This window comes from Oncorhynchus mykiss, chromosome 25 (assembly GCF_013265735.2).
Source record: "Oncorhynchus mykiss isolate Arlee chromosome 25, USDA_OmykA_1.1, whole genome shotgun sequence".
Lineage (NCBI taxonomy): Eukaryota > Metazoa > Chordata > Actinopteri > Salmoniformes > Salmonidae > Oncorhynchus > Oncorhynchus mykiss.
Window position 1 is genome coordinate 36,335,239 of NC_048589.1, and position 24,366 is coordinate 36,359,604.

Below are 24,366 nucleotides of genomic sequence, written 5' to 3' on the forward strand. Positions count from 1 at the left end.
TAGGTTTCTTCCTAGGTTTTGGCCTTTCTAGGGAGTTTTTCCTAGCCACCGTGCTTCTACACCTGCATTGCTTGCTGTTTGGGGTTTTAGGCTGGGTTTCTGTACAGCACTTTGAGATATCAGCTGATGTACGAAGGGCTATATCAATAAATTTGATTTGATTTGATTTGATGTCTCATTTGTCTCAAGGCTTAAAAGTCCTTCTTTCACCTGTCTCCACCCCTTCATCTACACTGACTCATAGCTTTCCCCTGGATTCACCTGGATTCACCTTGATTTACCTGGTCAGTCTATGTCATGGAAAGAGCAGGTGTTCTTAATGTTTTATATACTCAGTGTGTGTACAGTACATTCAGAAAGTATTCAGACACCTTCGCTTTCCAAATCATGTCCAATCAATTGAATTTACCACAGGTGGACTGCAATCAAGTTGTAGGAACATCTCAGGGATGATCAACGGAAACAGGATACACCTGAGCTCAATGTCGAGTCCCATAGCAAAGGGTCTGAATACCTCGGTCAATAAGGTATTTCTATTTTTTATTTTTAATACATTTGCAGAGATTTCTAAAAACCTGTTTTAGCTTTGTCATTATGGGGTATTGTGGGTAGATTGATGAGGATATATATATTTGTAATCCATTTTAGAACAAGGCTGTAACGTAACAAAATGTGGAAAAAGTGAAGGGGTAAGAATACTTTTCGAATGCATGCACACACACACACACACACACACACACACACACACACACACACACACACACACACACACACACACACACACACACACACACACACACACACACACACACACACTAGAGCTGGCCGTCCGGCCAAACTGAGCAATCGGGGGAGAAGGGCCTTGGTCAGGGAAGTGACCAAGAACTCGATGGTCACTCTGACAGAGCATCCAGAGTTCCTCTGTGGAGATGGGAAAACCTTCCAGAAGGACAACCATCTCTGCGGCACTCCACCAATCAGGCCTGTGTGGTAGAGTGACCAGATGGAAGCTACTCCTCAGTAAAAGACACATGACAGCCTGCTTGGAGTTTGCCACAAGGCACCTAAATTACTCTCAGGCCATGAGTAACAAGATTCTCTGGTCTGATGAACCCAAGTTTGAACTCTTTGGCCTGAATGCCAAGCGTCACGTCTGGAGGAAACTGGGCACCATGGTGGTGTCAGCATCATGCTGTGGGGATGTTTTTCAGTGGCAGGGACTGGGAGACTAGGCAGGATCAAGGGAAAGATGAACGGAGCAAAGTACAGAGAGATCCTTGATGAAAACCTGCTCCAGAGCACTCAGGACCTCAGACTGGGGCGAAGGTTCACCTTCCAACAGGACAACGACCCTAAGCACTAAGCACACAGCCATGACAACGCAGGAGAAGTCTCTGAATGTCATTGAGTGGCCCAGCTAGACCCCGGACTTGAACCCAATCAAACATCTCTGGAGAGACCTGAAAATAGCTGTGCAGCAACGCTCCCCATCCAACATGACAGAGCTTGAGAGGATCTGCAGAGAAGAATAGGAGAAACTCCCCAAATACAGGTGCAAAGCTTGTAGTGTCATAACCAAGAAGACTTGATGCTGTAATCGCTGCCAAAAGTGCTTCAACAAAGTACTGAGTAAAGGGTCTGAATACTTATGTAAATGTAATATTTCATTTTTGTATTTTTAATACATTTGCAAACATTTCTAAAAATCTGTTTTTCTGCCTAGTCATTATGGGTTATTGTGTGTAGATTGATGAGGGGAAAAAAACAATTTAATCAATTTTAAAATAAGGCTGTAACATAACAAAATGTGGGAAAAATGAAGCGGTCTGAATACTTTCTGAATGCAGTGTACTGTATGTATATATAATATCTTTGTTATGTGAATGCTGTATATACAAGTACCATGTATGTAAAATGTATTAAAAAAAACTAAAAACAAAAAAAGCTACTTTTGTCCTCCGAAGGGGGGGGGGGGGGGGGCGGGTTTAGTTGAAAAATGATATATATAAATATATATATATATATATTCATATAATCACCAATCAACTTGACAGAGCTTGAAGAATTTGAAAAATAATAATGGGCAAATATTGTAATTCAGGTGTGCGAAGCTCTTAGACTTACTCCCCAGAAACTCACAGCAGTAATCACTGCCAAAGGTGTTTCTATAAAGTATTGGCCCAAGGGTGTGAATACTCATGTAAATTAGATATTTCTGTATTTCATTTTCTATAAATTTGTTCATTTTTAACTGTCATTATGGGGTATTGTGTGTAAATGGGTGAGATTGTATAGATTTTTAATCCATTCTGAATTCAGGCTGTTAGAAAACAAAATGGGGAGTAAGTCAAGGGGTAGGAATAGTTTCTGAAGGCAATGTCAGTTTTGCTCGCTGGGTGGTATTGAGTAGCCACATACCTGCAGCTCATTGAGTTTGTGCTTCTTCTTCTCTGGCATGTCTCCAGGCCTCCTCTTGTCCTTTCCTTTTCCTTTCTTTCCTTTGACAGGAGAGTCATCAGGTTTGATCTCTGAGTATAGGTCAGGGAACAAGGGGTGAGGGGTGAGGAATTGAGGGAGGAGTCAGTGAACAGCCCCACCAATATCCAGGAGATTTGCAATTCTGTTATTTCATGTCACAACAATATAACAGTTAACACCCAATGTTATTTTATTTAAAGAATTGCTTGATCTAATAAAGTATACGTGGTCGCTTTCCCATTGTATTCTTCTTTTATAAATGTCAAGTCCCCATAGTATTATTTGTCTGCCTGTGACCTACCGTTATTGATAAACAATGTTTTCACCAAACAGCAAACATCTTACAAGGTAAGCTTCGATTTGGTCTTTGTTTGAGTTACAACATGGGGGGGTATCAAATGAATCGTTAGGTTGGTAGGAGCAAATCTAGCCTATTGCCATGTTACCTGATGATGTATGACTTAATGACAACATCGAATGTCCACGGAGTGACTATATCTTTGCGCCTCACAAATATGACGTTGCCTGCAATCATTACACAGGGGATTGGCTACTATGGCACCTTGACAGTACTGTAGCCAATGAGATAAGCTTTCCAGGGATATGCACTTGACCCGGGTGGGACAAAGCAAGGCCTAGAACCTTTTATGTGTAATGTGAACTACTACTACCTGGCTCAGAGACGGAACGCACCGAGCACGCTACATTACATTGTAAACATATTTCATCGCTTTAATTTCATCGCTTTAGCATAAAAGACGGCTTCTCAAGGGGGGAGGGAGTATTTTCGACTCATCCAACAAAGATTGCTTTCTAGGATGATTGGATCCATTTTTAGATCTGTAAGTACATTATTTTCATGACTTTATAAAGCTCATTTACTATATGTATTTAGTTTTTTATAAGTTGTCTACTTTTTGTGCTTTGGATTTAGTTTACATTGGCCTATGTAACAAGTCATTTCAATGTCATATAATTCCAAAGCAGTTATTGTTTGTTTCATATTAGTTCTAAGTTTCATCCTTGTAACTTTGGAGAGACCACTAAAGTCTCATGGTCATTGGAGAGGCCACTAAAGTCTCATGGTCATTGGAGAGGCCACTAAACTCTCATGGTCATTGGAGAGGCCACTAAAGTCTCATGGTCATTGGAGAGGCCACTAAAGTCTCATGGTCATTGGAGAGACCACTAAAGTCTCATGGTCATTGGAGAGGCCACTAAAGTCTCATGGTCATTGGAGAGGCCACTAAAGTCTCATGGTCATTGGAGAGGCCACTAAACTCTCATGGTCATTGGAGAGGCCACTAAAGTCTCATGGTCATTGGAGAGGCCACTAAACTCTCATGGTCATTGGAGAGGCCACTAAAGTCTCATGGTCATTGGAGAGGCCACTAAACTCTCATGGTCATTGGAGAGGCCACTAAAGTCTCATGGTCATTGTTTGTTTGTGGTTCTCACATCTGCCTTTGTCTCCAAAGTGCTACTGTTCGCATAGTGTGTATGTTTGCTCTTCACACCTTCTATGTGGTGATTGTGAGTCCCATAGGGCGGCGCACAATTGGCCCAGAGTCGTCCGGGTTTGGCCGGTGTTGCCTGACTTGCCTAGTTAAATAAAGTTTACAGATAGTTTAGGCCTGTTGTTTTGTAAATTTAGTCAACTGTAATTGTGTGTGTTTTACAACAATATACTCCTTTATTTTATTCACCACAGAGTGATTTTAATGATGACATTTGGGAGCCACCCCTCCCCAGCAAGCGCCCCCGAACGGTCAAGGTCTTCACCTCCCACTGCTATGTCAATCCCCCCATCTGACGGTTCTACATCCACTTTTCATAGACCCCTTGAAAAAGAAAATAGGAGCTTGTGGCACCATTCGTCCTAACAGAATCGGTTTCCCCAAGACCAAGGTAAACAGCATGACAAAGACAGTGGAGAGGGGGACCATACGTTGGATCAGGACTAACAAGCTGCTTTTTGTGAAATGGAAGGACACTAGGGAATTAACCATGCTCACCACACAGCATAAGGCATTCAATAACGACCATGTCTCAAGAAGGGTGAAAAATGCCATTGGAGCATGAGTGAGGAAGAGTGTCCCCATTCCTGTTTCTGTGAAGGACTACAATGCCAGCATGGGGGATGTCGACCTAGCTGATGCTCTGATAGGCTACTACCAGGTCCTCCACCAGACCAGGAAGTGGTATAAGACTTTTTTTGACCACTTTGTGGACATTGCTACAGTAAACGCTTTCATTCTCCACAAGCAGATGGCCAAAGCTAAAGGTCAAACCCCTCTCTCCCAGTTGGCCTTCCGAGAGCAACTGGTGTTGGAAATGGCTGAATTGGGGGCCCAAAGCAACCTCACGACCCTCTCAAGACACCCCATTTAAGGTGAGCGCCACTATCCAACATACATGCCAAATACAAAAGAAAGAACAGCACACATTGTATAAAACACCGGGGGAAAAAAAGGGTGAAAAGCCACATCTTCTGTCTGAAATACCAGTCCGCTTTTTGTTTCCAGGCAGAGAGGGACTGCTTCAAAGACTATCACGACATGCACAAGCTACGGTGAAGTGAAATCTAATCATCTACACCTGGGATGTAAAAACAACATGAATGCCATTTGGAAATAGTTCAGCTTATTTATATTTTTGCACCTTTTTAAGTGAAGGTTTGTGTTTGATAAGAAATGTTTATACATATTTTTTATGTAACTCTGTTGCTTTTATATTGTTTTTGTAAACAGTTCATTTGTATGTGGGACCAATACATTGGACATGCCCAGGCTAAACATTCAGGCACTTTGGAGAGGTTGAAAAAACACTTGGATATCCCCGGTATGTCCCCCGACACCACCACAATGTTTGAGAGAGGTTGGTGTTGTAGAAATTTAGTTATTATAGTGAACAATAACTTTTAGGCACATCCAGTGTGCAACAACAGTGCAATTACCACATTCTGACACTTTGGAGAGGTTGAAAGGACACTTGAATGTACCCTGGATACCCCATAACACCACCACAATGGTGAGGTTGATATGGTAGAAATTGTGTTTTTATACTGAACAACTAGCATTTAGGGATTGCAAATATGTAATAGCACTGGAATGATCTAATTTACAGACATATGTCACTTTGTAATTACACATGAATAGTAGTTAGTTTTGGGTATGTTTATTTAGGCAGAAATCAACATTTTGCCATTACATTTAAGAGGTTTTAAGGCAGCTCCTAAATGCAGCTGTTTTAGCCTCGCTCGTGGTGGAGTGGAGACAGAGAAATTAGTCTTCAACTTAGGTAACTTAGCTAGCTGAAACATGTCGACAAGCTTAACTACGTCCAAGCAAATCACTTTCAAACTTTAGCGTTATGAAGGAAATGTAGAGATAAAACGTATTGGTGCTCGTTAGCCACCTAAACCTGAAAATATGGCCATCCATTAAGCTGTTATAGAAGATTCAAGTGGAGTGGTTGGTGGTGGATCATGGAGCAGTGGCTAGCATCTGAGGAAGGCTGGCTGTAATAACCTATAGGCTACAGTGTTGATGTATGATGGCAGACTGTAATACCCATAGAACTACATGTAGAAGAAGGGTTAGTTATAAATACAGTCCCTTGCAAAAGTATTCATCCCCCTTGGCGTTTTTCCTATTTTGTTGCATTACAACATTTAATTTAAATAGATTTTTATTGGATTTTCATGTAATGGACATACACAAAATAGTCCAAATTGGTGAAGTGAAATTAAGAATATAACTTGTTTCAGAAAATAAAATAAAAAGGAAAAAGGAAGAGTGGTGTGTGCATATGTATTCACCCCCTTTGATATGAAGCCCCTAAATAAGATCTGGTGCAACCAGTTATCTTCAGAAGTCACATAGTTAGTTAAATAAAGTCCACCTGTGTGCAATCTAAGTGTCAAATGATCTGTCACATGATCTCAATAAATATACACCAGTTCTGAGATACCCCAGAGTCTGCAACACCACTAAGCAAGTGGCAACACCAAGCAAGCGGCACCATGAAGACCAATGAGCTCTCCAAACAGGTCAGGGATGAAGTTGGGAAGAAGTACAGATCAGGGCTGGGTTATAAAAAAAATATCTGAAACTTTTAACATCCTATGGAGCACCATTAAATCCATTATTAAAAAATGAAAGAATATGGCACCACAACAAACCTGCCAAGAGAGGGCCGCCCACCAAAACACACGGACCAGGCAAGGCGGGCATTAATCAGAGAGGCAACAAAGGGACCAAAGATAACCCTGAAGAAGCTGCAAAGCTCCACAGCAGAGATTGGAGTATCCATAGGACCACTTTAAGCCGTACATTCCACAGAGTTGGGCTTTACGGAAGAGTGGCTAGAAAAAAGCCATTGCTTAAAGAAAATAAAGCAAACATGTTTGGTGTTTGCCAAAAGGCATGTGGGAGATAGGAAAAATGCCAAAGGGCATTACTTTCGCAAGCCACTGTATCTTTCATGAAACTGGAGCTGTGCAATAGATGAAGTGAGGGTATAGCGTTATAACTTTGTTACATATTGTTAACCAGGCCCCTTTGTAACTAGCAGACGTATGCAGTGTTGCAATATTGCAGACTGATTACTAGCTAGTTGACAATAAAAGTGTGCCACTGTCATGGTCTTCCACGCAATAAGAGTTAAAGATATGGGAAGTAGCCAAAAACAGATCATAACCCAAACATTATAATGTTTGTGTGTGGCTCAAAACACATTTTTGGGATTGGTTATTAGTGCATTCAATGTGTAGCTGGTGTAGTGTACTGGTTTCGATGCATATCATGAGCTTTATTGATTAAGTTTGCCCTACCAATATGTTCATGTTGAAATCGCCACTGTGAATGCCAGTGCAACAGATCTTTCAGAATAACTAATACAACATTTAGCCAATAGGTCAAAAACTTTGTACACAATCTCTGCAAAATACTGCATTTGGGATTCCAAAAATATTTGGTTAAGTTAGTTTTATATAAACTGTTTCATGTATCATGTTAATTCAAAGCTATACTTAACTATTTATGTGTGTTTTATTCGTAACATTGTTCATATTTTTCATAGCCAACTTTCATGACCGGCATAATGGATTTGTGTCTGTGTAAATGAATGCAGAGATGAACTATGACAGAGAGGTCAGGGATATTGGGAAGGATTAGTGGTATGGGTTGTCCTGATTCCAAGAGGACAGCACATACTGTATAGTAGTGACATAGTAGTGAACATAGTACACAAGCTGATAGTTCCCTTCGACTGCAATAATTACTTTCTACTTTAAAGTCCAATTATCAATATGCAAAGATTCATGATTATGCTGGACTATCTACAATACTTTAAGGTTTGTCTGCATCTATGGTATCTACATTTTCAATCTCTACCAAATGAATAAACACCAGCAACCTTAACATGATAACATATTGAAGATACATAAAAATATGTATATTTCTATAAAACGTGTATAGATAAATCATAGATGTGCTAGATCTACTGCTCTGGTGTTTTTCACAGTGTAGGATTGCATTTGTTACCTCCACCCTCAGCAGAAATATCTTGGTCCTCTTTCTCCTCAGCATCTGCCATAGCTGCCTCCTGAGCCTTGAGAATCTACCGAGTCACACACAAACCAATAATATGAAATACACAGAAAGGATCCCTTTAAAAATGAATTCACGAGTATCCAAATGTAGCCATAATTTATTTTATTTTACCTAGGCAAGTCATTTAAGAACAAATTCTTATTTTCAATGACAGCCTAGGAACAGTGGGTTAACTGCCTGTTCAGGGGCAGAACAACAGATTTGTACCTTGTCAGCTCGGGGGTTTGAACTTGCAACCTTCCGGTTACTAGTCCAACGCTCTAACCACTAGGCTACTATGCCGCATAAGATGATAATGATGTCTAATTGTATACAAGTTTACAGTCTGTACATAAAAAATAACAATGCCATTTTCCCGGATGGCCTCACCTCCATCAGAGTTTCGATCGAGGCGAAGTACTTTGACCACCAATCCAACATGCTCTCATCAAACTCTTCCTCCTCCACCTCGTCTCCTCCCTTCTTTCTCTTCTTCTTCTTCCCTCCCTTATCATCCTCCTACAACATCGATGTCAGGTTAGATTAATAGGTTGCAATATCCCTTTTACTATTTTAAACTACTGTACGACCTTTAACAAATAAACATTCACCTACAAATGAGACGTCGTAACACCTACCTCAATTTTAACCACCGCATCAGACCCCTGAAAAAGACCACAAAACATATCGGCCATATTACAACTCAGGAGGTTTTTATTCAAGTTTATTATTCAAATGAACATGAACATAATGGTGTGATGAGATCTTACAGAGTCCAGCTTAACCATGGTCTCCATCTTCTTGATGGAGGGTTCTGGCTCGTAGTTGACAATGATCTCCTCTGGTGGAGGACAAAGACCGCATGAGTGACATTTGTACAACTAATTTATCTTCCCGACCTGGGCAAAGTGTAAGGGCACTATGAGGGATGCATGTGTGTGTGTGTGTGTGTGTGTGTCTGCATGTGTTTGTACCTTGAGTGTTCCAGTTGTTGGCTTCCTTGTCTGCTGCCCGGTAGATGAACTTGCGTAGTGTGGTGACAGCATGGTTCCCCACTAAGGTGTAGCGACCGAACGCTCTGCAGTCCACCACTCTGATGTTCAGGGGAGGGTGGAGCAGCTCATTCTCAGGCAGATCCTGGAGAACGTAAGTTCACAGGAAATTAATGGGTCACATTTGGCACATGGTATCTTAATTGTGTAATTTCCTTGTTGTAAAACAGTTTTCTGGTTGAGAAAACTTCATTTAACCACATTACAACCAACGGATCTCTGTTACAGTAAGGTAAAGATTTAGTTTTCATGACAATATCACAACTTCATGGGAAAGTCGTCCTATTTTGGTTGTTATTAGGCGAGAACCAGTTGAATGATGGAATGATTTTAAAGAGAACTTACCACCTCAAACATCTTAACCAGGGTGCCGAAGTTAGGATTTTTCTTGTAGTTCTGGATCAGGGAAGACTGGACCCCTTTACCGGCACATTCTATGTCCACACGAGGCCTGTCCACCGCAGCTAGGTTGACCCTCTTCAGGTCCCTGAGCCCCCAGAACAGCACCTGGAAAAGGGGAACATTTCAGTAACACTTTATTTAAAGGGTACCTACATCAGGCCTTCATAACCATTAATGACACATTCATTACCTTTCATGACTCATTCATAACATATTCATAACCATTCATAACCTGTTCATACCCATTCATAACACATTTATAACACATGCATAACATATTCATAACGCATTCATAACACATTCCTAACACCCATTCATAAGCAGTACATAAGCATTTCCTAAATGTTACAGCAATATTGACACACTTCCTGTACACTAAGAGGAGGTTAACTCCCACCTCGATCCTGTACTTGCTGAGGACTGGTCTGATGCCCAGAGGGACAGGTAGGATGGGACCACGGTCCATGTCTGTGGGACCGTCGATGGGCGGCAGGTCAGCTTTACCATGCGGACCAATCTGAATCATGAACAGACGTTACAGACATCAACATTACTGATTCATTTGGGTCTAATCAAATAATCTATTGTCACGTGACTGGCAGAAATAATATTTAGTTTTACTATTATTAACCTAGGAAATCTCAGAATACATCAACTTTGAAAGTAAAACTTCTACATTTACTTGTCCCACCATCAATTTCCCTCCACTTTGGGACAAATAATGTTGAGGTTGATCTATTGCCAGCTCACCTGCAGCAGTTCGAAGGCCGCCAGCATCTCTCCAGCGGCGCAGTTCCCCCTATAGATCTGGTAGTACTCTAGTTGGGGAGGGAAACGTGGAGGTCCGTAGTGTTCGTCAGCCATCTTGGTTATGGGCTTGGCGAAAGTCCTGCCCATGAACTCTGCTTTGCCCTGGAGTCACATCGTAACATAACAGGAAGACAATCAAAATATAATCCTGAACCTGCTTTGATAAATCAAGGACCACACCATGTCAACAATTATGAATTAAGGTTTAAATATTTGAAAGAATGGTCTCTTTGAAATACTGTACTATCTACAATCCGAGGAAATTGGCCGGTGTTCACATTACAAGCGTTTTAATAGAACAATTTGATATTTAAAAAACAGTAGCATGAATACAATAGAGGGTGTTCATGCCACATCCTTCATCAATAGGTTAAGTATGGTATTAGCTTACCCAACAAAGAGGCATGGCTTGACAATGCACATGCTTCAAAGCTCAAGATGATACAACAGAACAATGAAAATCAACTAGCCTGGTCCCAGATCTGTTTGTACAGTTTTGCCAACTTGACTTTAGGAGTTAGCTATACGCACACACTTCAGAAACGATCTGGGACCAGGCTGAAAAAAAATTATGGAAACGACACTCAAACATAACCACTGTACCGCATAAGCAAACATCTTCCATTGAAGGAATGCAAGAGGGGTAAGGCTGATGTCCAGTGAATGGGTCTTTCCAGTTAGATCTTATACCTCTTGCATGCCTTGGTCCAAGGCTCTACAAACCTGTTCCTGGAGAGCTACCGTCCTGTATGTTTCCGCTCCAACCCTAATCAAGCACACCTGATCCACACCTGATTCACACCTGATAATTATCTAGTTGATAAGCTGAATCCATATCAGGTTCGTTAGAACTGGAGCAAAGACCTATATGAGGGTAGCTCTCCAGTAACAGGGTTGGAGAGCACTAGCCTCGTACGAATTATCCTGATCAGATCTCGTAAGATCTCGTAAGCTCGCGAGATCAGCATGGTTCGTACGAGGCTAGGAGAGCCCTGCCTCGGGGCATAATGCTCTCCTCCACTACTTACAGACTTCAATCAGAATTAAATTCACACTCTACTTATCCCGAGCCAGGGTCATCCAAAACAATGGTGTTTATGTTCAGGAATAGATATCAGATCATCAGTTGAGTAAACATATACATTCTTTCAAATATAATTCATATCAATTCTGTAAAATCAGATAAACATATAAGTTGCAACATTACTTGACAATGATGCTAACAAAGCACCTACTACTGTATCTACAGGACCTCATTCAAATGCAGAGACTCCTTTGAATGACATGTAATTTATGTTACTTAGATGACTGGAGCAGCAAGGAAAGACGGGGTCTGGGTTCTGACCAGGCATCGTGCTTACCACCGTGTCCTGGTCATAGATTTCTATGACGATTATAGGAGGGTCGTCCCTGAGTTCGCCGACCTCTCCGAACAGTTCTACGTTGTCAAACACCATCAGCTGGTCCCAGGTGGGACACAGTGTCTCATTCAACACCTGGGCGGATAGTGACAATCATTAATTTATTAATTCATTCACAACCCATTTTGTTACTCTCGTTTACCATTCTGTTATTCTTATACTTAAATGACTTTAAAGATGATAGAAAGTTATATTTGTGGAATCACTGTATTTTTGAACAAATAAACAAAACAAACAAATCTAGTTGTCCTACCTCTGTGACCTGGCTGTGTGTGGAGAAGAAGACCCTGGCGAAGGGGTCAGAGAGGCCGCTGCTGTCTGCCGCAAACAGGCTGCGAGCCTGGTACATATGGACCCTCAGCTGAAAGATCTGCTTCACTGTGGAAGAGAGGGCGGGGGGGGGGGACGACATTTATCAATTGGATTCTCTAGCTTCCCTTATTCGTAGTGATACAATATGTGAATAGAATTTGAACTACTAAAAAATACATTCCCATTCAAGTCAACGCTCCCTGAGGAACATCAGGGATGACAACCACCATAGGGGAGTTTGCTATAAATCACAGACCGTTTAGAGACCACCAGGGTAAGTCTGAGGGATCTGTCCTTTCTAATCACTCTATTTCTATGTTATATGTGGATATGTGTGGCACATGCATGGGACATCACCGTCTCCCATACTCATGTGTCTAGACCGCTGTTAATGTAATCAATGGGATTCTCTAGTTTCCCATATGCATAGTGATATATGTGGTGAATCGGATGCCATCTGTCTCTCAGTCCCTCTTACTCATGTATGTGAGGCTGATGGGAGGAGCAGACTGCGAGCCAGGTCCTTTCAGCATCTTGTTCTCCTCGAAGCCATTGGGCAGACCAGACAGGAAGTCTTTCCTCTGACGGTTCAGACCCAGCCACAGGTAGATCTCTGTCTTAGCCTGCACTGTCCAGCCAGCTGCCCCAAAGCCCTTCTTACCAGGCAGCTGGGCATGAGGAGGCAAACACATGAATGGAAATCAGATGGACACAGCACCAGTGGTTCAGAACAATTGAAAACTGAAATGGGAATGGCTGTAATTATTACTTTTAGGGGATTTCAAACTAAATCAATAAGCACACACTGGACGAGGAAATAGGCGTTTGGTTTTGGATGTAGAATAACTTTTCAAAGACCTTAAGGAAGATGGTTTTGACTTTGCCACAGTCCTTCCCAGTCTCCTCGTCCACCCCGGAGTACAGGATGTCTTTGGAGGGGACACGGGCGTAGGCGATTCGCTTGTTATTACTCATCATCCAGATGTAGATGTCAGGGATGCTGTGCTGCGGCTGCAATTACACATCAGTCAGTCAGTCAACCAATCAATCAATCTGTAATATATTTACTGTCCCAATAGGGAAATGTATAGTGCAATCAGGGTAAAGAAAAAACAACCAAAAACAATCATTCAACAAATATACACAATATAAAGGAAAAGAAAGATGAACAAAGACCTCTGGAATGTAATCAATAGTTTTAGATTGATTAACTACTGTATACGTATCGTATATACACTCCTTCCTGACTTACCTCATCAGCTAGGAACCTGAGCTTGTGGAGAAAGTTCTGCACCAGCTTGATCTTATCCCTCACTGTGTTCTTCTTCACCTGTGTCCTGATGGTCTTAGCCTGCTGACCTAAGTTCTCCTAAAAGCAAACACAATGAGACAAGTACGCTTTTTTTTTTACCACTGACACACCACATGAATGGCCTGTTTCCTGGACACAGATCAATCCCAGTCTTGAACTAAAAAGCAGGCTCAGTAGAAATAGCTTTTTAGTCCAGGACTAGGTGTAATATGTGACAGAGAATTATATATAGAAACATTACAATCATGGATCATGTGCGCCGTACCAGTTCCCTCATGCAGGACTTGAGTCTCTCTTTGTCCAGCTTGGTCCTCCCAGTCTGGTTTTGGTCCTTGTTAGCCAGAGTCAGAAATTGACTGGGGGAAAAAAATCATTAAATGTCAGTCAATGGTACCCGAAATGGCACCCTAAACCCTACATAGTGCACTACTTTTGACCAGGGATTACGGGATACAGACAATGTCCTCCTAAAAACAAGGAATTGAGTAAGACAGTACCGAGCCAGTAGTAGTAATCAGTAGTGATAAAGGGTCAGTATAGAGCCAGTAGGACACAGTAGAGTTATCAGTATAGAGCCAGTAGGACTCAGTAGGGTTATCAGTATAGAGCCAGTAGGACTCAGTAGGGTTATCAGTATAGAGCCAGTAGGACTCAGTAGTGTTATCAGTATAGAGCCAGTAGGACTCAGTAGGGTTATCAGTATAGAGCCAGTAGGACTCAGTAGGGTTATCAGTATAGAGCCAGTAGGACTCAGTAGGGTTATCAGTATAGAGCCAGTAGGACTCAGTAGTGTTCTCAGTATAGAGCCAGTAGGACTCAGTAGGTTTATCAGTATAGAGCCAGTAGGACTCAGTAGTGTTATCAGTATAGAGCCAGTAGGACTCAGTAGGGTTATCAGTATAGAGCCAGTAGGACTCAGTAGGGTTATCAGTATAGAGCCAGTAGGACTCAGTAGTGTTCTCAGTATAGAGCCAGTAGGACTCAGTAGGTTTATCAGTATAGAGCCAGTAGGACTCAGTAGTGTTATCAGTATAGAGCCAGTAGGACTCAGTAGGGTTATCAGTATAGAGCCAGTAGGACTCAGTAGGGTTATCAGTATAGAGCCAGTAGGACTCAGTAGGGTTATCAGTATAGAGCCAGTAGGACTCAGTAGGGTTATCAGTATAGAGCCAGTAGGACTCAGTAGGGTTCTCAGTATAGAGCCAGTAGGACTCAGTAGGGTTATCAGTATAGAGCCAGTAGGACTCAGTAGGGTTATCAGTATAGAGCCAGTAGGACTCAGTAGGGTTCTCAGTATAGAGCCAGTAGGACTCAGTAGGGTTCTCAGTATAGAGCCAGTAGGACTCAGTAGTGTTATCAGTATAGAGCCAGTAGGACTCAGTAGTGTTATCAGTATAGAGCCAGTAGGACTCAGTAGAGTTATCGGTACAGAGCCAGTAGTAGGACTCAGTAGGGTTATCAGTATAGAGCCAGTAGGACTCAGTAGGGTTATCAGTATAGAACCAGTAGGACTCAGTAGGGTTATCAGTACAGAGCCAGTAGTAGGACTTAGTAGGGTTATCAGTATAGAGACAGTTGTAGGACTTAGTAGGGTTATCAGTATAGAGCCAGTAGGGTTATCAGTATAGAGACAGTAGTAGGACTCAGTGGGGTTATCAGTATAGAGCCAGTAGGACTCAGTAGGGTTATCAGTATAGAGCCAGTAGGACTCAGTTGGGTTATCAGTATAGAGCCAGTAGGGTTATCAGTATAGAGACAGTAGTAGGACTCAGTGGGGTTATCAGTATAGAGCCAGTAGTAGGACTCAGTAGGGTTATCAGTATAGAGCCAGTAGGACTCAGTAGGGTTATCAGTATAGAGCCAGTAGGACTCAGTTGGGTTATCAGTATAGAGCCAGTAGGGTTATCAGTATAGAGACAGTAGTAGGACTCAGTGGGGTTATCAGTATAGAGCCAGTAGTAGGACTCAGTAGGGTTATCAGTATAGAGCCAGTAGGACTCAGTCGGGTTATCAGTACAGAGCCAGTAGTAGGACTCAGTAGGGTTATCAGTATAGAGCCAGTAGGACTCAGTAGGGTTATCAGTACAGAGCCAGTAGGACTCAGTAGGGTTATCAGTATAGAGCCAGTAGGACTCAGTAGGGTTATCAGTATAGAGCCAGTAGGACTCAGTTGGGTTATCAGTATAGAGCCAGTAGGGTTATCAGTATAGGGACAGTAGTAGGACTCAGTGGGGTTATCAGTATAGAGCCAGTAGTAGGACTCAGTAGGGTTATCAGTATAGAGCCAGTAGGACTCAGTAGGGTTATCAGTACAGAGCCAGTAGTAGGACTCAGTAGGGTTATCAGTATAGAGCCAGTAGGACTCAGTAGTGTTATCAGTATAGAGCCAGTAGACCTCGGTAGGGTTATCAGTATAGAGCCAGTAGACCTCAGTAGGGTTAAAGGGTCAGTAGAGACCTGCATCCATTGCTGAGATCCTCCAAGACCCCTCTCAGTCTGCGTTCAGGATATGCCTTTTCTGTCTTAATGACCTCCTGAACATCGTTCAGACCCTCCTCCTGTTGACACAGTGTTATAGACATGATATAACATTACTCTGATGTTTTAAGAATGTTTGTAACGGAACTATTTATTACGTTTTACTAATGTCATTCTTACACATTTCAATTGGGTAACAGTGATTGATTGACCCACCAGTTTATCGGCAATGTTGTCTATAAGGTTGGCATTGTACAGTCTTCTTCTCTGATCCTGCCACCAGCTCTTGATGTAAATACACGGCTTCCTCTCAAAGTAAGGCAGGTGGAAATAGTTTCTGAAAGTTTGAGATGCACAAAAAGTGTGAATGAATGAAATCTGACCTACTGAGACTTACGATTCAGTTGCAGAGAATAGAAAACAACAATCCCGGCAGGAAAACTAGCTGAAACGATTGTCATTAGATCTAGTTCACAACCAGAAATAACTTCCTTTCAACCAGCTTGACATGCTGGGGTACTCTGCTAATGAATCTGTTGGGATTTGACTAGGGTTGCAAAATTCTAGGAACTTGAATAAATTCACTAGTTTTTCCAAAATCCCGGTTGAATTCTCCTGAATCAGGAGGGAATAAGCAGGAAACCCAGAATCCTCCAACCAGGATTTCTGGAAAACCAGATAAGTTATTGAAAGTTCCCAGAATTTTGCAACCCTAGATCTGACCTGTCGGTGATGACTGGTTTCATCGGCGGGGTGGTGGACACTGAGACCAGGTCATTGTCATCATCTCCCTCCTCTTCATCACTAGATCCATGGATCAGCTCTGTCTCCTCTTCATCGCCGTCTCCCCCACTCTTCTTCCCGCTACTCGACTTGACTTTGGTCACACCATCAATCTCACTCCCATAGTTACCTAGTTAAAAGATGAAAGTTAAAATTATGGCGATATACACTGTTCAAAAGTTTGGGGTCACTTAGAAATGTCCTTGTTTTCGAAAGAAAGACACATTTTTTGTCCATTAAAATATCATCAAATTGATCGGAAATACAGTCTAGACGTTGTTAATGTTGTAAATAACTATTGTAGCAGGAAATGGCTGATTTTTAATGGAATATCATGGAACCCACAAACCCACAAATGCAGATGTTCCAGATACTCAACTAGTCTAAAGAAGGCCAGTTTTATTGCTTCTTTAATCAAAACAACAGTTTTCAAGCTGTGCTAGCATAATTGCAAAAGGGTTTTCTAATGATCAATTAGCCTTTTTAAATGATAAACTTGGATTAGCTAACACAAATGCCATTGGAACACAGGAGTGATGGTTGCTGATAATGGGCCTCTGAACGCCTATGTAGATATTCCATTAAAAATGTGTCGTTTCCATCTACAATACTAATTTACAATTTTCTATTTTATTTATTTATTTATTTTACCTTTATTTAACCAGGTAGGCAAGTTGAGAACAAGTTCTCATTTACAATTGCGACCTGGCCAAGATAAAGCAAAGCAGTTCGACACATACAACAACACAGAGTTACACATGGAGTAAAACAAACATCCAGTCAATAATACAGTAGAAAAATAAGTCTATATACAATGTGAGCAATTTCGGTGAGATAAGGGAGGTAATGGCAAAAAAAAAGGCCATGGTGGCTAAGTAAATACAATATAGCAAGTAAAACACTAGAATGGTAGATTTGCAGTGGAAGAATGTGCAAGGTAGAGATAGAAATAATGGGGTCCAAAGGAGCAAAATAAATAAATACAGTAGGGGAAGAGGTAGTTGTTTGGGCTAAATTATAGATGGGCTATGTACAGGTGCAGTAATCTGTGAGCTGCTCTGACAGCTGGTGCTTAAAGCTAGTGAGGGAGATAAGTGTTTCCAGTTTCAGAGATTTTTGTAGTTTGTTCCAGTCATTGGCAGCAGAGAACTGGAAGGAGAGGCGATATTTATAGGTATTTGTAGAAGTCAGAACCGTCCAGAGTAGTGATGTTGGACGGGCGGGCAGGTGCGGGCAGCGATCGGTTGAATAGCATGCATTTAGTTTTACTTGTATTTAAGAGCAATTGGAGGCCACGGAAGGAGAGTTGTATGGCATTGAAGCTCGTCTGGAGGGTTGTTAATACAGTGTCCTAAGAAGGGCCAGAAGTATACAGAATGGTGTCGTCTGCGTAGAGGTGGATCAGAGACTCACTAGCAGCAAGAGCGACATCATTGATGTATACAGAGAAGAGAGTCGGTCCAAGAATTTAACCCTGTGGTACCACCATAGACACTGCCAGTGGCCCGGACAACAGGCCCTCCGATTTGACACACTGAACTCTATCAGAGAAGTAGTTGGTGAACCAGGCGAGGCAATCATTTGAGAAACCAAGGCTATCGAGTCTGCCGATGAGGATGTGGTGATTGACAGAGTCGAAAGCCTTGGCAAGGTCAATGAATATGGCTGCACAGTATTGTTTCTTATCGATTGCGGTTAAGATATCGTTTAGGACCTTGAGCGTGGCTGAGGTGCACCCATGACCAGCTCTGAAACCAGATTGCACAGCGGAGAAGGTATGGTGGGATTCGAAATGGTCGGTAATCTGATTGTTGACTTGGCTATCGAAGACCTTAGAAAGGCAGGGTAGGGTAGATATAGGTCTGTAAATCAAATCAAATCAAATTTTATTTGTCACATACACATGGTTAGCAGATGCTAATGCGAGTGTAGCGAAATGCTTGTGCTTCTAGTTCCGACAATGCAATAATAACCAACAAGTAATCTAGCTAACAATTCCAAAACTACTACCTTATAGACACAAGTGTAAGGGGATAAAGAATATGTACATAAAGATATATGAATGAGTGATGGTACAGAGGGGCATAGGCAAGATACAGTAGATGGTATTGAGTGCAGTATACACACATGAGATGAGTATGTAAACAAAGTGGCATAGTTAAAGTGGCTAGTGATACATGTATTACATAAGGATGCAGTCAGTAGATGATATAGAGTACAGTATATATGTATACATATGAGATGAATAATGTAGGGTATGTAAACATTATATTAGGTAGCATTGTTTAAAGTGGCTAGTGATATATTTTACATCATTTCCCATCAATTCCCATTATTAAAGTGGCTGGAGTTGAGTCAGTGTGTTGGCAGCAGCCACTCAATGTTAGTGGTGGCTGTTTAACAGTCTGATGGCCTTCCTGATAGAAGCTGTTTTTCAGTCTCTCGGTCCCAGCTTTGATGCACCTGTACTGACCTCGCCTTCTGGATAATAGCGGGGTGAACAGGCAGTGGCTCGGGTGGTTGTTGTCCTTGATGATCTTTATGGCCTTCCTGTGACATCGGGTGGTGTAGGTGTCCTGGAGGGCAGGTAGTTTGCCCCCGGTGATGCGTTGTGCAGACCTCACTACCCTCTGGAGAGCCTTACGGTTGTGTGCGGAGCAGTTGCCATACCAGGCGGTGATACAGCCCGACAGGATGCTCTCGATTGTGCATCTGTAGAAGTTTGTGAGTGCTTTTGGTGACAAGCCGAATTTCTTCAGCCTCCTGAGGTTGAAGAGGCGCTGCTGCGCCTTCTTCACGATGCTGTCTGTGTGGGTGGACCAATTCAGTTTGTCTGTGATGTGTACGCCGAGGAACTTAAAACTTACTACACTCTCCACTACTGTTCCATCGATGTGGATAGGGGGGTGTTCCCTCTGCTGTTTCCTGAAGTCCACAATCATCTCCTTAGTTTTGTTGACGTTGAGTGTGAGGTTATTTTCCTGACACCACACTCCGAGGGCCCTCACCTCCTCCCTGTAGGCCGTCATTGTTGGTAATCAAGCCTACCACTGTTGTGTCGTCCGCAAACTTGATGATTGAGTTGGAGGCGTGCGTGGCCACGCAGTCGTGGGTGAACAGGGAGTACAGGAGAGGGCTCAGAACGCACCCTTGTGGGGCCCCAGTGTTGAGGATCAGCGGGGTGGAGATGTTGTTGCCTACCCTCACCACCTGGGGGGCGGCCCGTCAGGAAGTCCAGTACCCAGTTGCACAGGGCGGGGTCGAGACCCAGGGTCTCGAGCTTGATGACGAGCTTGGAGGGCACTATGGCGTTAAATGCCGAGCTGTAGTCGATGAACAGCATTCTCACATAGGTATTCCTCTTGTCCAGATGGGTTAGGGCAGTGTGCAGTGTGCAGTGTAGCATTTTGGGTCAAGAGTGTCCCCCCCCAGGCCTCCCGGGTGGCGCAGTGGTTAAGGGCGCTGTACTGCAGCGCCAGCTGTGCCATCAGAGTCCCTGGGTTCGCGCCCAGGCTCTGTCGTAACCGGCTGTGACCGGGAGGTCCGTGGGGCGACGCACAATTGGCCTAGCGTAGTCCGGGTTAGGGAGGTCTTGGCCGGTGGGGATGTCCTTGTCTCATCGCACACCAGTGACTCCTGTGGCGGGCCGGGCGCAGTGCGCGCTAGCCAAGGTGCACGGTGTACCCTCCGACACATTGGTGCGGCTGGCTTCCGGGTTGGATGCGCGCTGTGTTAAGAAGCAGTACGGCTGGTTGGGTTGTGTATCGGAGGACGCATGACTTTACACCTTCATCTCTCTCGAGCCCGTACGGGAGTTGCAGTGATGAGACAAGATAGTAGCCACTACAACATTTGGATACCACGAAATTGGGGAGAAAAAGGGGTCAAAAATAAAATTAAAATAAAAGAGTGTCCCCCCCTTTGAAGAGGGGGATGACCGCAGCTGCTTTCCAATCTTTGGGAATATCAGACGACACGAAAGAGAGGTTGAACAGGCTAGTAATAGGGGTTGCAACAATTTCCGCAGATCATTTTTAGAAAGAAAGGGTCCAGATTGTCTAGTCTGGCTGATTTGTAGGGGTCCAGATTTTGCAGCTCTTTCAGAACATCAGCTGACTGGATTTGGGAGAAGGAGAAATGGGGAAGGCTTGGGCGAGTTGCTGTGGGGGGTGCAGTGCTGTTGACCGGGGTAGGGGTAGCCAGGTGGAAAGCATGGCCAGCCGTAGAAAAATGCTTATTGAAATTCTCAATTATAGTGGATTTATCGGTGGTGACAGTGTTTCCTATCCTCAGTGCAGTGCGCAGCTGGGAGGAGGTGTTCTTATTCTCCATGAACTTTACAGTGTCCCAGAACCTTTTTGAGTTTAAGTTTAACATTAACAATGTCTGTACTGTATTTCTGATCAATTTGATGTTCTTTTAATGGACAAAAAATGTGCTTTTCTTTAAAAAACAAGGACATTTCTAAGTGACCCCAAACTTTTGAACGGTATTGTAAATCAAAGGTTGGTTACCTGGACCCAAATTAAGCCTAGCATTTAATTAAAAATAATTGTCAATGGAGAATCTTCATTGAGGGATGGTTTCTTAGGTACGGATTGAGGCTATAGATTAGATTACCAACCCAGGACTAGTTTTACAGTAACTGTCCAGCGTAAATCTCACTTTTTAAAGTTTATATTCTGTTAAACTCATACCTAAATAATGTTGACTCATCCTACAACACTTCAAAAACCCCACCTCAAACAACCGTTTAAAAAATGCTTGCTGTTTCCTCATAAAGGATGATGTCATGTTGGCTCATTGGCTGAGCTATTGAAGCTACAAACCTATTGTAACCTCGAAGCAGATTGGTTTGTCCCCGATCTTCCTGTCAATCATGGTGGCCTCCAGGAACGCCCCGAAGAGGAAGAACTCCTCCACTTTCCCTGTGGCGCTCTGGATGGAAAGAGACACAAACATTAACATGGAAATACATTATAACAGGAATAATCCCCCCCACTTTCACAGTGGCATTCTGGAGGGATGGAGACACAAATATTAAAATGGAAACCGTCATATGTGATAACTAGATGTATATTATATGAACAAAAGAATGTGGACACCTGCTTGTTGAACATCTCATTCAAAAAGCATTATTCCTCCTCCTCCAAACTTTACAGTTGACACTATGCATTGTGGCTGGTAGCTTTCTCTTGGCACCCACCAAACCCAGATTCCTCAGTCGGGGTGACAGGTAGCCTAGTGGTTAGAGTGTTGGGCCAGTAACTGAAAGGTTGCTAGATTGAATCCCTGAGCTGGCAAGCTAAAAACCTGTCGTTCTGCCCCTGAACAGACAGTTAACCCACTGTTCCTAGGCCATCATTGTAAATAAGAATTTGTTCTTAACTGACTTGCCTAGATAAATAAAGGTTTTTAAAAAAAATCACTCCAGACTATGTGTTTCTACTGCTCCAGGGTCCAATGGTGGCAAGCTTCACACCACACCAGCTGACACTTGGCATCGTGCATGGTGATCTTAGGCTTGAGCGTGGCTGCTTGGACATGGAAACCTGTTTCATGAAGCTCCAGACTAACAGTTCTTGTGCTGATGTTGCTTCCAGAGGCAGTTTGGAACTTGGTAGTGAGTGTTGCAACTGAGGACAGATTATTTTTGCGCTTCAGCACTTGGCGGTCCCGTTCTGTGAGCTTGTGTGGTCAACCACTTTCGCAGCTGAGCCGTCGTTGTCCCTAGACATTTCCTCTTCACAACAACAGCACTTACGGTTTACCGGGGCAGCTCTAGCTAACAAGGCAGAAATGTGACATTTTATGAACTGACTTGTTGGACAAGTTGCATCCTATGACGGTGCCACGTTGAAAGTCACTGAGCTCTTCAGTAAGGCCATTTACTACTATTTTTTGTCTATGGAGATTGCATGGCTTTCTGCTCGATTTTATACACATGTCAGCAACGGGTCTGGATGAAATGACCGAATCCTCTAATTTGAAGGGGAGTCCACATACTTTTGTATATATAGTGTATGGCTTGAGAATGCTGTAATGTGTACAATATGGTTGAGTGATGTATGCAAATATATGAGAGTATGGTGAGTATTTCCATAATGAGTATGGAAATGTGGTGCATGCAGGGTTCTGGTCCAGGACTCTGGCAAAGACCTGTAACGGTTACTTAGACGCTCCCTGACTCGATCGGATCTGTGACTTACATTGTCTGAACACATAAAAGACCTCTATTAATGGAAACAGTCAGTTAATAATGTAGCGTCAGAGATCAGCTAAATAAAGATGATGAATAATTTAGTCAGGTTGCACCGTGATGATCTGTTGTTGTGAGGTGTGAGTCACCTGTAGGAGTGTTTGTCTGCTTGAGCACTCACCCAAGGAAGAAAGAAAGAAAGAGAGAAAGAGAGTGTGAGAGAGAGCGAGAGAGAGAGAGATAGATAGAGAGAGATAGATAGGGGAAGGCACTCACACACAGAGACACAGAGCGACTGAGAGAGACAGGAGACAGAGAGAGAGAGAGAGAGAAAGAGGCAGAGAAAGAGACAATGAGAGATAGAGACTGTGTGTGTGTGTGTGTGTGTGTGTGTGTGTGTGTGTGTGTGTGTGTGTGTGTGTGTGTGTGTGTGTATGAGAGACCCACCTCTGAGATTTTGGGCACCCCCTCTACCTTGACCTCTGTGGAGCTCATAACCTCTGGAGAGGAGGTGTCCAGGATCTCCACACACAGGCTGACCAGCAGACGGGCCCTGAAGGACACCCCCTCCCCCAGACCCTCGTTCAGGTCCTGGTGCTCGTCCATGATGGTGTAGCTACGGGTGGAGCCATACATGTTTACCCAGGCCGGACCCAGGGTGGGAAGGAAGCCTGGCAGAGAAGAGTGTGGTTGTTAAGAGAATGGCTACTTGGCAAGTGCTTTTGGAGATTGGAGCGCTAACACAGCCAACTCCGGACCACACACTGGCAAAACCCATTTCTCAGTCGTTTACACTTGGTCAGACTTTTCATGAGGTAACACTTCCCCAAACTGGTCCAGCTGGGACTTGGCACCAATTACAGTTTACTTTCCTCTAAACCAGGGTTCTCCAAACCTGTTCCTGGAGAGCTACCCTCCGGTAGGTTTTCACTCTGTATCTAATCTATCACATCTAATAATTAGCTGGTTGTGAGTTGATTTAAGAGATACAACTGTTGGAGTGAAAACCTACAGGAGGGTAACTCTCCAGGAACAGGGTTGGAGTGAAAACCTACAGTATGGTAACTCTCCAGGAGCAGGCTGGGAGAGCCCTGCTTTCTACAAACACCAAATACATCAAAATTGAAACACAGAAGAAAAAAAAGAAACACAAGAAACACAATGCACAATATCTTCTGAATTAAGGGAAACATGTCTCCACTGAAGCACCTTTGTCTCCATCATTGGCGATCTTTCTCAGGTCAATGAAGTGTGTTCCGAGGGCCACGTCGTTCACTTTGTCCGAGTCTCGGATCTGGACCTTCATGCGTTTGCAGAGCGGTGGAAACATCTCAGTGAAGACGATCTGCTCGTTCCAGATGGGCTCGTAGCTGCTCTTCTGGATAGATGTCTTCCCCTGGGATCACAAAGCAGTCCAGATAGGGAGGGGAATAGCATAACATAGAATAGCATAACATGCTGTAGCATAGGGTAGTTTAACATAACATTGTGTAGCATAACATAGTTAAACATAACAAAGCTTAGC

At 43.0% G+C, this 24,366-nt stretch overlaps 1 protein-coding gene across 1 annotated transcript in view; it reads right to left on the reverse strand.

The window, feature by feature from the left end:
- Window positions 1-24,366, reverse strand: part of LOC110504237 (otoferlin) — a 44,815-nt gene that overhangs the window by 9,808 nt on the left and 10,641 nt on the right. Inside the window, exons 10-30 of the mRNA XM_036963030.1 lie at window positions 24,051-24,237; window positions 23,289-23,512; window positions 21,472-21,580; window positions 16,583-16,772; window positions 16,076-16,196; window positions 15,839-15,939; window positions 13,647-13,737; window positions 13,322-13,438; window positions 12,928-13,080; window positions 12,548-12,737; window positions 12,011-12,135; window positions 11,698-11,832; window positions 10,277-10,438; window positions 9,924-10,043; window positions 9,470-9,631; window positions 9,047-9,209; window positions 8,843-8,913; window positions 8,711-8,737; window positions 8,463-8,591; window positions 8,025-8,100; window positions 2,419-2,528 (exon numbers count right to left, since the gene is read on the reverse strand). Of these exons, the coding sequence (XP_036818925.1) occupies window positions 2,419-2,528; window positions 8,025-8,100; window positions 8,463-8,591; window positions 8,711-8,737; window positions 8,843-8,913; window positions 9,047-9,209; window positions 9,470-9,631; window positions 9,924-10,043; window positions 10,277-10,438; window positions 11,698-11,832; window positions 12,011-12,135; window positions 12,548-12,737; window positions 12,928-13,080; window positions 13,322-13,438; window positions 13,647-13,737; window positions 15,839-15,939; window positions 16,076-16,196; window positions 16,583-16,772; window positions 21,472-21,580; window positions 23,289-23,512; window positions 24,051-24,237 (2,763 nt within the window). The remainder of the gene's footprint in view (window positions 1-2,418; window positions 2,529-8,024; window positions 8,101-8,462; window positions 8,592-8,710; window positions 8,738-8,842; window positions 8,914-9,046; window positions 9,210-9,469; window positions 9,632-9,923; window positions 10,044-10,276; window positions 10,439-11,697; window positions 11,833-12,010; window positions 12,136-12,547; window positions 12,738-12,927; window positions 13,081-13,321; window positions 13,439-13,646; window positions 13,738-15,838; window positions 15,940-16,075; window positions 16,197-16,582; window positions 16,773-21,471; window positions 21,581-23,288; window positions 23,513-24,050; window positions 24,238-24,366) is intronic.